Below are 15,974 nucleotides of genomic sequence, written 5' to 3'. Positions count from 1 at the left end.
TCTCCCCCCCCCCCCCGCGGCCAGAGCGCCGGGGGCAGGGCAGCGAGAGGGCGGCGAGCCCCGGCTGGGGCTCGGCTCGGCTCTCCCCCCGGCAGCCAGAGCGCCGCGCCGCCCACCTCCAGGTGCCGCCCCAAGCACCAGCTTGGGTGCTTGGTGCCTGGAGCCGGCCCTGCCCCTAGGTCCTTTTCTGCACAACTGCTACCTAGCCATTCGGTCCCTAGTCTGTAGCAGTGCATGGGATTCTTCCGTCCTAAGTGCAGGACTCTGCACTTGTCCTTGTTGAACCTCATCAGGTTTTTTTTGGCCCAATCCTCTAATTTGTCTAGGTCCCTCTGTATCCAATCCCTACCCTCTAGTGTATCTACCAAGCCTCCCAGTTTAGTGGCATCTGCAAACTTGCTGAGAGTGCAGTCCACACCATCCTCCAGATCATTAATAAAGATATTAAACAAAACCGGCCCCAGGACCGACCCTTGGGGTACTCCGCTTGAAACCGGCTGCCAACTAGACATGGAGCCATTGATCACTACCCGTTGAGCCCGACGATCTAGCCAGCTTTCTATCCACCTTAAAGTCCATTCATCCAGCCCATACTTCTTTAACTTGGCGGCAAGAATACTGTGGGAGACCGTATCAAAAGCTTTGCTAAAGTCAAGGAATAACACATCCACTGCTTTCCCCTCATCCACAGAGCCAGTTATCTCATCATAGAAGGCAATTAGGTTAGTCAGGCACGACTTCCCCTTGGTGAATTCATGCTGACTGTTCCTGATCACTTTCCTCTCCTCTAAGTGCTTCAGAATTGATTCCTTGAGGACCTGCTCCATGATTTTTCCAGGGACTGAGGTGAGGCTGACTGGCCTGTAGTTCCCCGGATCCTCCTCCTTCCCTTTTTTAAAGATGGGCACTACATTAGCCTTTTTCCAGTCATCCGGGACCTCCCCCAATCACCATGAGTTTTCAAAAATAATGGCCAATGGATCACCAAGAGGAGCAGGGCTATGAGTTTGCCCCCCACCCCCTCCTATACACTCCACCAAATCAGGGTAATGGGTCTGACCCCCCCTCCAAGGGGAGCAGGATGGCACAGTGGCATTGAGTGAGTGGCCCAGAGGCCTGGCAGTAGTGCTCAGGGATCCCATCCAAGAGGGAATGGCTGGAGGCACTGCAGCAGGGAGCATGGGCCTTACTTCCACTTCCTTGTTCCTGTCATGCAGAGAGGTCTGCAGTTGCTGTATTATCCCCTCCTGCTCCTTCTGCCAACAGCTGGATTTTGCCTCGACTTCCTCTTTCAGCCACTGGAGGTTCTGGCAGGTTGCTGACACCTGCTCTAGTTCCAGCGTCTTGGCTTTCAGCAGGCTGTCCATGCTCTAGGGACCACAGAGAAAACCAGGAACACACTGAGGCCCAAGTAGATTCTTGTGCACTTAAGTAAACAGGATTGAAATTATTCAGTCTCTTCTACCCTTTTGTGCAGCCCCAAACAGCCATTATATTCACTCCCTAGAGAAAGCTTCCACCTCAGCATCCAGCTGAGAAATGCCATATGGAACTATTAGTTTAACCCCTTCCTTCCCCAGAAGCAGGAGGCCATCAGAAAACTGCCTGGTGGGGAGGGATGAGGATGTATGCAGGTAGTATGCTAAGCAAGCACTCACCAGAGAAGAGCCACAAGAATGAATAAAGGATTAGCAAACATGCCTTATAGTGACAGACCCAAGGAAATCTATTTAGTTTAAGAGATGGTTAAGGGGTGACTTGACCACAGTCTATAAGTATCTACATGGGGAACAAATATTTAATAATGGGCCCTTCAACCTAGCCGAGAAAGGTCTAACCCGATCCAATGGCTGGAAACTGAAGCTAAACATATTCAGCCTGGAAATAAGGTGGAAATCTTTAACAGTGAAGCTAATTAACCATTGGAACGATTTCCCAAAGGTCGTGGTAGATTCTCCATCACTGACCATTTTAAATCAAGATCTTTTCTAAAATTATTGTGGGGCAGGTCTCTGGCCTGTTTGATGCAGCTCAGACTAGATGATCACAGTGGTCTCTTCTGGCCACGGAATCAATGAGGCAGCCAAAGCAGCAACGTAAGGGCTGGCCACACCAATGGAATGAATGCTGTGCCAAGCTGAGCCGGGAGCTCTGGTCACCCTACACATAGGTGCATTACACAGGGGACAATATGCTGGGGAGGGGATCACACTTACATGAATGGTGGCCTCATTGCTGGACAGGACGCTGCGCAGTCTCTCCAGGTCACGCTCCCGCTCTCTCACAGAGAGATGGAGCTGTCGCAGCTCTTGCTCCTTCTCTTCCACGGCACAAAATTTCTCATCTATTGCTCGCTACAGGGAGAGAAAAGGTGACAAAGCGATCATAGAGAAACACTCCCTCGTGCAGAGACAGCATCCTGAATTCTCTTGCCATGCAGCCTACTTCACACTACGTGGGAGAACTCAGCTCACTCTATGGGGATGGGGAAGTGGGGACAGCCCCAGGGAAAGGAAGAGCAGGGGATACCAAACCCGGGCAAGGGAGAGCAAAGCACAAGGGATGCTTTGCCTACCCATCCCCCCAGGAGCCCAGGGAAAGGATGGGGGAGACTGTGCTGGAATGTCCTGTGCTTACCTCCAGAGCAGCATCTCGGTCTTTGATTCGCTGCTGCAACTTCTCCAGCATAGCATCAGTCACCGCAGGGTTCTTCTCCAAGCTCTGCCGACGTTGCAGAAGTTCCCGGGATTCCTGAAGGTACCCCATAAGCACACATCAGCACAGACACCAACGTTACTGAGCCAGTGCAGGGAGTTCAGAGGTCAGAGCACCTCTCTCTGAGCTCACTCTCCTCTCCCCACACTCAAAGGATGGCAGAGTCCACAGGTCAGGTCAGTGTTCATCTGTCTGATTCCCTCCCCAGTCAGGACTCACCTCGGGCTGAGTCGTACTGGCATCAGCCACAGCTACAGATCCCTCCCTGTGGCTGTAGCCAGAGGGTTGCCCTCAGACTCCAATCTCTCTGAGGGCAGGCACTGGTCATGTGGTTGCTGGCACCCAAATACCAAGGTGAGGCTAATCCTTGATTCACATCATTTCACCTCACCTGCAGAAGCTGTTCTTTGTGAGCCAGCCTCTGGCTCAAACGCTGAACACGCTGCTCCTGGGCCCGGATCTCACAGCATCTCTCCCCCTCCAGGGCCCGCAGCTCCTGAACCTTGCCCTGCAGCTCTGCTTGTACCTGCTGCACAACACTACGCAGCTCCTGAAAGGAAAACACACTTCTCACTTCTTTGCCATAAGATGCCCACTTAACAGGAAGCCCTGTCAGTCAGTCACACCAGAGACGGAGACACCCTCAGGAGTTGCTGTTATCCTGTTAAAAACAAGGAGGAGTCCGGTGGCACCTTAAAGACTAACAGATTTATTTGGGCATAAGCTTTCATAGGTAAAAAACCCACTTCTTCAGATGCACGTTATCCTGTTGAATCTCACAAGGTAAAGGGCAGGCTGGGCTGCAGGAGAGGACAACAGGGATTCAGTAGGATTCAGATGTTATAGGTTGCTGTCATTCAGATCAGAAAACTGAGAGCCTGACCTCCTTCCGCAGGAGAAGGGGATGCTAACCCTTCAGCAAGCATATGGATGGAGCACCAATGAAGAATATCTTCATGTGGTTCAGCTTATGGAAGCTAGGCTCAGTACATGTGTAGCACACATGTAGATGGAGATAGGGTTTTCACAGCTGCATGGACAGATGTCAGCATGGACCGTGGCTGAGTATGTCTCAAGTGGGGGGTTCCTATTCCCTACCTCCATTGCTATGAAGTTTAATACATCTCCACATAGACACATCTGATTACTTACCTACATGCTGAGTAGGAGTTTTGTACAGCACAGCCACCAAAGCAATCTTTCAAACATTTATTACTTCTTCTTTGAAATTACAGAGACATTTAGTGATTTTTAAACTCTAAATCCATCCATCTCACCAAAGTGACCACTTGACACGGAATACCAGCCACATGCCTCTTTCTTTAGTTCTATGTATTATTTTGTGCCCAGTGCAAGAACAGAGCAACTAACTCTTAACTTCTTCAGAAAGTCACTATCAGAGTGGGTCCAATCACATGAAGTTTGGTAGTGAAACTGACAAGCAACTGGAATTAGGGTTCTGCACTCAATTCCCTAACTGCACTTCCGCAAAGTGAAAATTTGTTGGTGACTGTACAACTTTAAAACTGATACAATTTTTCCTGTGTATGTAGGAACCTTTTTTTAAATCCCCTCTTCTAGCCAGAGGTGAAGTTTAAAGTTTTCAAGTCCACCCTGGCTAATCCACTGGAGAAATAGGAGTATAGCATCACAAAAAGAAACAGGACATTTGCACCAGTTAAAACATACCAGTAAGTGACACTACTGATCCACTGTATTCAGTCTCTGCACTGATTGTGTGCACGTACTGTTGAATGTAAGCTAACAGGAAATAGACCCACTTAAGGCATTCAGCTAATAGAAGCATTATGAAGGCCAGTGGTTTGCTGTCTTCATATGCAAAAACACTTTACTGTCATTTGCACTTTACTGTCATTTGCTGAAGCATGCCGTACCTGATTATGTTTCCACGACACCTCTTTCAGCTGCTGTTCCTCCTGCACAGCAGCCTCTAGAAGCTGGGTAGCTCTCCTGGCTTCAGCCAGTTGGTGTTCTTTCTGCCGCTGAGCCCTCTTCAGCTTCTGCATCTCCAGCTGGGTGCAGAAGAGCGTGTTCTGCAGACCTAGCAGTGCCATGTGCTGCTGCTGCTGGGAAGGGGATGGACCGTCCGAGGTCTGACAAGAGAGGAGAACAGAAATGTGAGTGTGTTTAAGTGTGAGCTCACAAGAGCTGTTCAGAACAGTGAAGGAGCCCGTGACAGTGAAAGACCCAAGGCCTTTCAATTTTCTTTTAAAGGCAAAGGCCCCTCATTTCTGGGGGATAGAGGGGCCCACAGGGACGTACCTGCAAGTGTCCAAGCTGGCTTCTATGTAACATGTCTCGTAGTTTGGCCATGGTCTCATTCTGCCCTTCAATCACATGGTACAGCTCCTCTGTCTGCAAGATAGGGGATAGGACACCCAACCGTTAGCAAGCCCCACACCCCCAGGAGTCTTGGACACAAATTGCCTCTGACTGTTGTACGTGCTTTGACAGAAACAAGTCACAGGAGAAATGAGCAAGGTCCAAGGATGGCTGAAGGGTTCCCTCTGAATTGCTGCTAGAATAGCATGCTTCCCTGCATCCACATTTCCTATACAAGGGCACAGCAACGGCCCCCCTCAACAGTGCTAGTTACCTCACTTTCTTTGCTCTTCAGGGCCTCGTTCAGACTCTGGATTGTACGATCTTGTCTCTGGGATGCTTCCTGGACAGATTTTAATTCAAAATTCATCTCATTTAGCTTTTCCTGCAGCAACTGAACATAGAGAACACAACGGTTTAGTTACCAAGCCCCAAACTTCATCAAATTGCCCCTAAGAATCCCTCCACACCATACTGGGTCCACAGAGCCCAGAGGTTCCTCTTTATTTCCCCAGATCAAGACCAACGTGGCTCCCTCTGAAGTCTGGCTCTGCTGCTCTTGAGCTGGGTGGAGAGAGTAGCGACAAGGCAATGCAAGGCCTTCCCTTCTTTCACAGGGGCTGAGGCCAACTTCCAGCCATAGGCACCGACTTTGTGGGTGCTCTGGGTCTGGAGCACCCATGGGGAAAAAATGGTGTGTGCTGAGCTCCCACTGGCAGCACCCCCCCCGTCAGCTCCCTCCCACCACCCCAGCGTCTCCCGACTGCTGGCGGGCCCTGTGGATTAGTGTCTCCCACTCTCTCCATGCGCCTCCCGCCCACCGCAATCAGCTGTTTCGCAGCATGCAGGAGGCTGGGAGGGAGGGGGAGGAGCGAGGACGTGGCGCGCTCAGGGGAGGAGATGGAACTGGGCAGGAAGAGGCGGGGCAGGGTGGTGCCGGGGTTGGAAGAGGCAGGGTAGGGGTGGAGCCTTCGGGGAAGGGTGGAGTGGGGGCGGGGCCTGGGGCAGAGCTGGGGGTCGAGCACCCCCCGGCACTTTGGAAAGTCAGCACCTGTGCTTCCAGCCCCCAGTGATCCAGTCTGAGGGAGGGGTTGGAATCCTGGCCTCCGACCCCATGCATCACAACACCTTGCGCATCCACCAGGAGAGCCCTGCTTACTCTGTCTGATACTGTCTCCGACACTCAGCTGCCTAATGCCAATCCCAGTTTCAATTACTCATTTCTCCAACCCCTTCAAAAGAGTAGGAGAGGCTTCAGCCCATGGTACTCCTGGAGATCTGGAACCTCCAAAACGGAACCCACATATCCCAGAGACCACTTCCTTTCCCTCCAACTCACCCACTACAGCTAGAGCGTTACCGTTACATATTTACACTCTTCCTCCCTTTCTCCAGGTAGCACTATCCAGCCAGCCACTCACTCTTGCAGCAACTGCCTGGATTTAGGTAACACCATACTCGAGCAAATGCATGGTCCATCCAGCCCAGTGTCCTGGCTTCAACATAGTGAAATCCACATAACGGAACGTAACGGGGTGTTCACTGCAACCCGCTGCATTCAGCCTCCTGGGCCCGCTCCCCAGTGTGTCAGGACCACTTCAAGCTGGTGCAACAACCATGCTCTTTATTCCTGTGTCCAGTCCCCACCACCAAGCTCTAACTATTTACAGAGTATTTACAGGTTTGGCCTAGCACAGGCCTCAGTGGCAACAGGGTAGCAGGCTCCTGGCTCCTTCTGAGCCTACTCTCCCCTCCTGGTCTCTGCCCCACCCTCCGGATTCACTGCCTCCCAAGCATTTAGCCCCTGTTAACAAGGCTGGCAGGTGGGGCCAGTCCATGCTAGTTGCCCAGCCCCAACCCATTTCCCTGAGTGGGGCTGGAGTGGCAGGTGCTGATTAGGGCTTCCCCTGCCACACAGAAGTTTTACAACATCATGGCTGGAGGGGAAGGCTGGTTTATGGCCTGAAACATGAGTGCCAAAGCACCTCCTATGTTTTCATCCTCACTAGTGTAATAGAAGATAAATCTTTTCTCAATCCCGCTGAGCAATTGCTTCCATAATGGCATGTGGAAGTGACTTCCACAGATTAAGTTGCTTAAAAAAAAGTGTTTATTTTAATCAGTTTTAAATGTTGCCTTTTAAACATCATCTTTTATTATGAGAAGGTAAATATCTATAATGACCTTGATACCACAATGGTCCTCAAATACTCCCAAATGACCTTCTCTATACTGCTCATTAATTTATATATCTGGCACGCTACCTCTTATTTGGCTTCTTTTGAAACTAAATTGCCCTTGTCTTTTTAATTCTACACCCCTAATTATTTTCATTGCTGCTCTCTGGACCTTTTCTATTTCGGAGTTATCCTTCCGGAGGGTGGCTGGCCAAACTGAACTCAAGTGTTCCAGCTATGGACAACAACTGATTTATACAAGGGCACTGTAACAGACAAGGTTTTACCATCCCTTTCTTAACACTGCTAAACTCTTTGCAATTTTGCCTGCTGCTGCATGCTGAGCAGAAGTTTGCATGGAGCTGTTCACAACGACCTCTGTGGTGTTTTCCTGATCGGTTACAGTTAATTTACAGCACTACAATGGGCATATATAAAACCAGCTATCCCTTCCCATGTGTATTCATTTAACCTGCCACTAGGCTGGCCATCTTCTTGTTCAGCTAATTTTTACTTCATGCCCTTTAAAAGCATGCCAGGGTGGGCCCCTCTGCAGGCTGACCTCCTTCATCCCACACCAAAAGGAGGCCAGCTGCCTCCATGGCAACTTCCCTCTCTGCCTGCAGAAGGCTCACCATAGAGCAGGGGTGGCCAACCTGTGGCTCCGGAGCAACATGCGGCTCTTCAGAGGTTAATATGCGGCTCCTTGCATAGGCGCCAACTCCGGTGCTGGAGCTACAGGTGCCAACTTTCCAGTGTGCTACAAGGTGCTCACTGCTCAACCCCTGGCTCTGTCCCAGTCCCAGGCCCCACTCCACTCCTTCCCCCAAGGCCCCCACCCCTTCCCCTGAGTCTGCCATGCCCTTGCTTCCCCCCCGCGCCTCCTGCACACTACAAAACAGCTGATCGCGGCAGGCAGGAGGCGCAGGGATGGAGGGTTAGGTGCTGATCAGCGGTGCTGCTGGCAGATGGGAGACACTGGGGGCGGAGGAAACTGATGGGGGGCTGCTGACATGTTACTGTGGCTCTTTGGCAATGCACATTGGTAAATTCTGGCTCCTTCTCAGGCTCAGGTTGGCCACCCCTGCCATAGAGAAGCAGCAGCCAAGAAGCCAGAGTGGGAGGGGCAGGCAGTGGGTGGAGCTAGGGGATGTAGGCATCTTTCCTCCAATGGCTCTATGGAGGCCCCCTGGCATAGGGGAAGGTCTTTCAAACACTGCTTTAGAACTGGCATAAAGAAGGAAGTTGCATAGCATAGCTATAGGAAAGGAAGCACTTCCTAACCTGGTTGAAGGCCAATAGCACCACCTCAGTTTGGGCAACTTCCAGTGCCTGCAATGATACTTCATGGCTATTGCTAATTAAGGTAAGCGAGAATCCTCAAAGAGCTGAACGTGCAGCCAGTGAACAAATACCTTGTTGGTGGCATCGTACTGCTGGATTTTGTCCTGCAGCTCAGCAGCATGCGATTCAGACACACGCCCACTCGCCACGGGGTCACACTGAGTCAGCTGCTGATGGTCCTCAGGCAGATTCTGGAGAGACAGAAGAGATGTGGGTGGCCTGAGTCCTTGCATGGTTTCTATTCAGAGTGATGGTGGTCCTCCTAATGTGGATTTCAAAACATCTGCTCCTTATAGCCGCCTTCTCAACATCCTGCCACGTGCACCTCCACCCTCTCTTGCTACATGTCTGGCTGATCCTTCAGGGACCTTCTGGCAGTTCCTCCTCCCCTCCCAAGGGTCTGTTCTTGGCCCACTGTTCTCCCTTTACACCCTCTCACTGGGTGATTTCATCTGTTCATACAGCTTCAACTACCATCTCCAGCCAGCAACTCACCAATCTACTTCCCCTACTCCAATCCTGTCCCTCCCGCGTGCCTTGCGGTCAGCTTAACATGGCCAGAGCTGAACTTAGCTTCCTTTTGAAACTCCATTCACTTTAGACCACCACCAGTTCCTCAGCCCATAACGCAGGATAATCGCTGCCTCCTCCCTTGCCGTCACACCCAGCCAGTCCTGACACTTCATCATCAGGATCTGACCTTTTCTGTCCAACCTGACAGCAAACACTCTTGTTCAGGTCCTTACCTCCTGTCCCTATTATTGTAACCTCCTTCTCAGGGGCCTCCCTGGCACCCACATCACCCCCTTCAGTCCATCCAAAATGTTGCTGCTAAGATCACCTTCCTCACCACAGTACTGGAACCTATTTCCCACCCTCTTTGAATCACTCAACTGGCTCCTGTCTACACAATGTCCAGCCCAGATTCTTGTAATCACCCTTCACAGTTCTCCATAACTTAGCTGACCTCCTTCTGCGCTGCCCCTTCCACTCCCAGTGATGCCAACCTCAATGTCCTACTTTATCCACAAATATCGTTGCCTGCTCCCGCAACATGCATGGAATGCCCTTTCTCAGATGATTTGTGAGGCCAACACTTCTCGTTCAGGTCCCCCCACTTGCTCCTGCCACTAGGCCTGAAAAAGTTAGCCAAGACAGACATCAATTTACTTGGAAAGCAAAGAAAAAGAATCACACCTTCCTTAGCGCAGCATGCTGTGGCCAGCAATCACTGGGTAATCATATAATAATTTGATTGACGCTTCTGTCATCAGCCCTCCTTACTGTCTCGCTCCTTCACATCTAATTAGGCCTGTAAGCTCTTTGGGGCTGAGTTCAGACCCACTCTGTCTAGAAGGTGAGAAGCACTCTTTCAGGTATCAGCAGCAATAGTAGACAACGATTTTCAGGGAAAATGCAGCTGCCACCCAAATTCACTATTGCCTTCCTGCTGAGGACACACTAAAGATTTGAGAATGCCTTGGCCAGACTTTCTTGAGTAGGAGCAAGGAGACAACAAAGCCAGCTCCAGACACCCCTACACACAGCTCACATGGCAGCTCACTTTGACTAGCTCTATCTCACTGAGTTTTCCTCTCCGATGACCATAGGAAATGGGTCCCTCAAAGGAGCAGGTGCTTCCCCAGCAACAGCAAGCGTAGAGAAGCCTTGAATGCCTGAGGGCAGCACACTGCTCTTCAGCCTTTGAACGCTGGGTATTGTTTTCTCTCTGCTGACTGATTTTTGGTTCCAACCTGCTCCTGCTTCCCCCCACCCCCGTTCATTCTCACCTTCTTGGTCCCGTCTGATCTTCTTCTTCTTCCTCCTCCTCTATTCCCCACTCCCCACCCTACCCCCCCATGACCCTCTTCCCCTTCTTTCATCCCCCTCTTCCACTTTTCTGCTCCTATTTCCTCACCCCCTCCTCTCATTTGCTCTCCCTCCATTCCTCTATAAGCTAAAGGGGACAAAAACTGAACCAACAAGCCTAAGACCAGCACCACTCTGACCACTTTGCTTGGACGCAATATTCCTTCCCCACCCAAGCCTTTAATTTTTTCCAGTTTCAGATGTAAGCTCTTCAGGGCTGGGAGGCTGGACCGTGTTTGTACAGCAAACAGCATGGTGGGACAATGATCCTGATACACAGCAATATAAATAAATCAAATAGCAAGAGCTGCAGAGACAGTGCTGCATTCTGTCTCTGGGTTGCAGTGAGATACTAAGCACCAACATCTCTGGTAGATTGATGAGAGTGCACATGACCTCTGAAGGATGGAACAGCAAGGGCTGTGAGCTGAAGAGCAGAAAAAGGGGGAAGGAACCTTAAGGCAGCTGGGACAGCCAGAGATGACCCATATTCTAGGAGGAGGCTGTTAACAAGAGTCAGGCTGCTGGGAAAGCAATACAAGGAGCCCTCTGCATCTGAATAATAAAAACCTAAGAGTGGCCCAAAGCACTGACTGCTGTCATAGCTAGATGAGATCAGCTAGCTGCTGTGTCACAGCTACAGTTAGTGGTTAGAAAATCAAGAATTACTGGCCACTTGTTCTTCAGTCCTTCTGCTTTTGTAATTTTTAAGAGCCTAACATCCTGCCCCAAATAATAGAGTCGAAAGGTTTAAAACAGATCATTTTGGCTGAGCTTTGAAATTTTGTCTAGATCTAGTTCTCAGCAGGGACAAGAGCCTTTGCTTGCTTGACAGCATATTTAATGCTGTAAGTGATGGGGCGAGCAATCACTTCTGAACAAGTGCCATGGACAGCGGGTAAGGTTTTAATAAAGCTCTGCACTCTGACATCCCTGCACATTGTTCAACCTGGCCTGACTAGGGGCCCTTGAGCATAGACAGGGGCTGCTGCTAGCACATCTTACAGGAGGCAGACTGTAACTCTTTAGTTAGGCTGCTGAAAAGGCACAAGGAAAAGCATAAATTCTCCCTCCTCCCCAATTACATTCTTTGAATAAATTGACACTAGAAAATTAAAAAAAAAAAAAAAAAAAAAAAAAGAGCCATGACCTACTTAGAAGAGCCAAGTCCTGGCACTTAGGATCTACCATCCTTAATTCTTCATTACTGGGACACTACTGTACCAAAAATAGAATCTTTGCGCCCCAGAATTTTTTCTACATTGGCATTTTCTAAGTTCTCCCCACCAGTAGGCCTGCAGCAGCAATAGCAGCATTAGCATAGACTTCCCACCTGTCTTTCATAACCATCATGTTGTCTAACCCTGCCGAGAGCAGGTTTGCACAGAACAGTGGTGAAAACACTGGCAGCCAGTTTACGCTAGCATTCTTGCTACTGCCTCTGGAGCTGCAAGGCTGAAAGCGGTTTTGATGTTTTGCAGAAAATGCCAGTGCCAACCAGGCCTAAGAAGTCATCTGCCTATCAGATCTTAATGCTCTGAGACATTCTAATTGTGATGAATGAACCTTAAATGATTGCTATTCCAGGTAAGGACCAAAGACAAGAAGCCTATCAGCTTCTTAGGGCAACGCAACTCCTATGATTGGCAGATTTTCATGTTAATGGAATGAGTGCAATATTTGGCTCTTGAAGAGTAGTTTTCCTACTGGGGAAAAGAAGGGAAAAAAAACATTTATACAAAAACTATTTACTTTGCTGGCAACTGTCTGACTTTCCATTTCTAGCATTAAAGCCATCTAGAGTGTGAGTAAGAGCTTTCTCCTTCTGCCAGATCCAGCACTGAAATCTGTGGAGTGCTGGTGATAACATTTTGTTGCCATGGTAAGAAATGGGAAGTTGCAAATTCAACATGATGAATCACTGCAGAAACAGACATGTGACAAAGGCTGGCGTTTAGAAAACCCTTTGTAAGTAACTCTGAGATGTAACAAAGATAGTAAGACATGAGAGAAAGCCAAGCCATTTAAATCCATATACAAATTAATGTTTGTTCCACTCTTGAAAGATGTGCATTAAGAAAAAAAAATCTTATTCTTAATACTGTACAAATGTCCCCAGTAATGAAAAATGAGCAGTGAGGGATATAGAGACTGTAGGATAGGGCAGAAGCTGCAGCACTGTCCCTCACTAGGAGGTTTTTCAGGTGGTGTCAGCAGATCTTCAATCATGAGCTACAAGTGGATTAGCAGTGAATTTATTGCTTTTGTCAGTTTGTGTTCCTCCATAGCACAATTTCTAGCCTGTCAATAAAGCCACATCATAGCTGATGCAGAAAGAGTACAGGTCTCTGGAAAATGACAGACTAGGAAAAGTATCAGCCACTGAATAGGAAATGTATCCACTGACTACAGTTGCCATAGTAATAAACAAGCATCTTTCTAGTCCCTAAGGCTAGCAGGCACATTAGACAGCAAGACTGCTAATGTGAATACAATTAGACTGACATGGATATTCCTGAATTGAAGCTGACTGAGGCTTTCTATTCATTAACAAAAGAGGTAAAGTAGTTACAGGTGTAGTTTTCTGGCCACATGCTAATCAGGATTTTAAAGCCTGGCAAAACAGAGAAAATCCAGAGCTATAAGTGGACTGGAATGTACACAGTGGGCAAGACACCTGGAACTCCTCTGAAAGCAGAGTCTTCAAATCACAGGCTCTTTGGTGGCATCTGCCACTAATCACTTGAACTTTTTAAAGGATCAGGAGACAAACCAAGTATCTAGAATGCTAGCCCTAAAATCATCCACTGAAACAAATCCATCTCAAAGACAACAGTCTCTGTAGGTAACATACCAGTGTACCCCTGTGTGCTGTGTACATTTGAGGACTGATCCTTAGAAGGAGGATTATAGTTTAGGACTCTGTCTGAGAGGAGGAAGATTCCTGATACATCAGAACAAAGCAGTTATAAAGGCCAATAGAAATCAGCACTTAGAAGAGGTCTCTGGCAACTGACAATATTTCCTTTAGTGGAACTTATAAATTTAAACCAAGTTATAGAGAGTAGCAAGGAAAAATAAAGTAGCAGTATTTGCTTGGTAGGAAACTAGAGGCAAACTAAAACTCAAACCCACACTAGTATACAGTCTTAGGAAGGAGCAGGAGAGAGAGAGAGAGAGAGAGAGAGAGAGAGAGAGAGAGAGATGTGAAGGCACCAAGACCCAGAGGGCTCACTTCTTCAAAACACGGCAAGAAGACAATACCTGGTAATGGAAAAGGAATGGATTGCATAGAGGGGGTACAGTTAAAATAGTTAAAAGGCAGCTACCTATTCCTAGCCTGAGTTTGGCTACATTTAGCTATCCATATGATCTCAGCACATCTGAATCCACAGTGGTCTCAGGGTCAGTATTTTTTTTAAACTAATGTTGCACATTGACCTCTACCTGTACCCGAAGTGGCATATAATCTTCACAGAGATCATCCCACAGCTCCTGCAGGTCAGAAAGCTCCAAGGGAAAGGGTTTTGTGGCTGCACTGAGGAAACCAGAACCAGCATTCACTGAGCCAAGAAGAGCACTTCCATCCACCAGATCATGGCTAGGCTTGGAATATGGCAGGATGGATTTCACTGGAATAGGTAACCTGCTCCCTCTGGGACTCTGAACAGGCTTGTAGTCAAAAGCTTTGATCAGGCTAAGGGCTAGCTCCAACCTATTCCCGTACAATGATGAGTTTGGAGTGGTACGGGCATCTGAGCAATCATCACACTTCTCACTCCCTTTTACACCTTTGTCTGCTTCCTCATCCTTCTGTCGTGGAGGGCTGACCTTAACCGTTGTGTCCAAGGATTCAACAGAGGACCCAGGAGTCCCTTCCTCCATGCTTTCTTCTTCCACAGGCACCTTGACACTTGCCAAGTCAGCAGTTATAGGTTCACATACAGAAGATTCCTCGTTGCATACACTAGCTGGCCACCTGGTGGAAGGACCACAAGAGATACTCCTAGCCACCTTTCGTGGGACTCTGCAAATTGCTTCATAGTCAGCATCTGCAACACGTAATGCAGCACAGCCACGGCATCGCCTTGGGCGGTTACCCACGCTCTCCGAAGTGTGGCAGCTGTGCAGTTCTGGGATATGTTCCTCATGCTCTGTCCAGCATTCAAATCCAGAATAGGCAAAGTCCTCCTGAAGAAGGGCTGTGTATCTGACATCAGGCAGGCCAGAAATGTCAACAGTCACATCCCCAACAACTTTGTCATCAATACCAGAGTCTTCATTATTCCTCCTATACATGCTGGCAATGCAAAACTTGAGGCGATCCTTCTCCAGCAGCAGCTTCTGCAAACGCTCGATGGAGAGGGCTTCGATGCGAGCGATGACCGTGTCAAACCTGTAGATGCGGTCCAGCATGAACGCACACTTGCTGCAGGCAAATTCAGCTTTGCCATCTCGGCAGAGCTCCTTGCCCAGGACATGGGAGAGAAGCACCTGCAAGTTGAGCTTGGCAGCCGTGTGGAATATCCAGCGTCTCTGGTTGCCACAGAGCTCCCGGGCGCAAATCCGACAGATCTCCCTCATCTTCCTCTCTACCACCCAGACCCACGCCCAGGTCTGCTGGGGGAGTCCTCCCTGCTCACTCAGTATATCTCCTGGGGGCGTTCACTGGGACCCCCTCACCTCACAGGCTCCCCCCCACCTTGAGGATCCCCCTTACCCCACAGGCTGCCCCCAGGGATCCCTGACCCCACAGGCTGTCCCCGACCCTGGGGGATCCCCAATCTCACAAACTGCCACCAGGGATCCCTGACCCCACCTTAGGGTCCCCCTGACCGCACAGGCTGACTCCCCTTGGGGAACACCCCCGACCCCTCAGTCTGTCCCAGGGACCCCTCAAGCTTACCCCAGAGTCCCCCTGACCCCACAGCCCCCCAACTTGGTGACCCCTGACCCACCCCACCGGCTCCCCGCTTGGGCTCGGGGCCCCGCCCGTACTGCGCGCGGCCCGAGGCCGGGGAAGGGCAGGGCGCGACCAGCCGTGAGGCGGCAGCAACCCGCCACGACACGTCCCACCGCCCGCGAGGCGCCTCCTGCCACTGGGGCTCTTTGATTACGGCTCAGATTGCAAGATGGCTCCGCCGCGCATGCGCGCCCGGCCGGGATTTCTGGGAGTTGTAGTTTCCATCCTCTGCCCTCAGCCTAGTAGCGCGTGCGCAGAGGAAGCCGCGCTGCAAAGCAGGCCAAAGGACGGTACAGTCTCCCCCTCCCCTCCAGTCCCAGTTCTCATGGGAGATTCAGCACAAAACCCAGCAGCCAAACAGGATCCTCAGTGCCACACAGAGCCCGCCCCCCCCCCCGTGCTCCCCCTGCCAAGGCAATGCCCTCTGCAAACAGTAGGGTTACCATATTTCAGCAAGCAAAAAAGAGGACGGGAGGAGCCCCGCCCTAGCCCCGCCCCTGCCCCTCCCACTTCCCGCCCCCCTCAGAACCCCCAACCCTCCCCCCGTTCCTTGTCCCCTGACT

General features: G+C 50.0%; 1 protein-coding gene across 5 annotated transcripts in view; it reads right to left on the bottom strand.

Moving 5' to 3' along the window:
- The window catches only part of LOC113404997 (myomegalin-like), a 101,731-nt gene that overhangs the window by 10,759 nt on the left and 74,998 nt on the right, over positions 1 to 15,974 (bottom strand). For 2 of the 5 annotated variants that reach the window (XM_026656156.1, XM_029912447.1), the window contains exons 1-9: positions 13,896 to 15,125; positions 8,651 to 8,770; positions 5,333 to 5,452; positions 4,999 to 5,091; positions 4,611 to 4,829; positions 3,107 to 3,265; positions 2,638 to 2,751; positions 2,217 to 2,354; positions 1,191 to 1,370 (exon numbers count right to left, since the gene is read on the bottom strand). In XM_026656156.1, coding sequence (XP_026511941.1) covers positions 1,191 to 1,370; positions 2,217 to 2,354; positions 2,638 to 2,751; positions 3,107 to 3,265; positions 4,611 to 4,829; positions 4,999 to 5,091; positions 5,333 to 5,452; positions 8,651 to 8,770; positions 13,896 to 15,032 — 2,280 coding nt within the window. In that variant the 5' untranslated portion in view covers positions 15,033 to 15,125. Of the gene's footprint in view, positions 1 to 1,190; positions 1,371 to 2,216; positions 2,355 to 2,637; positions 2,752 to 3,106; positions 3,266 to 4,610; positions 4,830 to 4,998; positions 5,092 to 5,332; positions 5,453 to 8,650; positions 8,771 to 13,895; positions 15,126 to 15,974 lie in introns of those variants that run through there. The other 3 variants (XM_029912448.1, XM_029912450.1, XM_029912449.1) reach the window with 2 other exon arrangements.

Source organism: Terrapene carolina, unplaced genomic scaffold, assembly GCF_002925995.2.
Source record: "Terrapene carolina triunguis isolate 2854851 unplaced genomic scaffold, T_m_triunguis-2.0 Scaffold212, whole genome shotgun sequence".
Lineage (NCBI taxonomy): Eukaryota > Metazoa > Chordata > Testudines > Emydidae > Terrapene > Terrapene triunguis.
The sequence above is the reverse complement of the archived record's forward strand: the minus strand, read 5'-3'. Positions and strand labels throughout refer to the sequence as shown.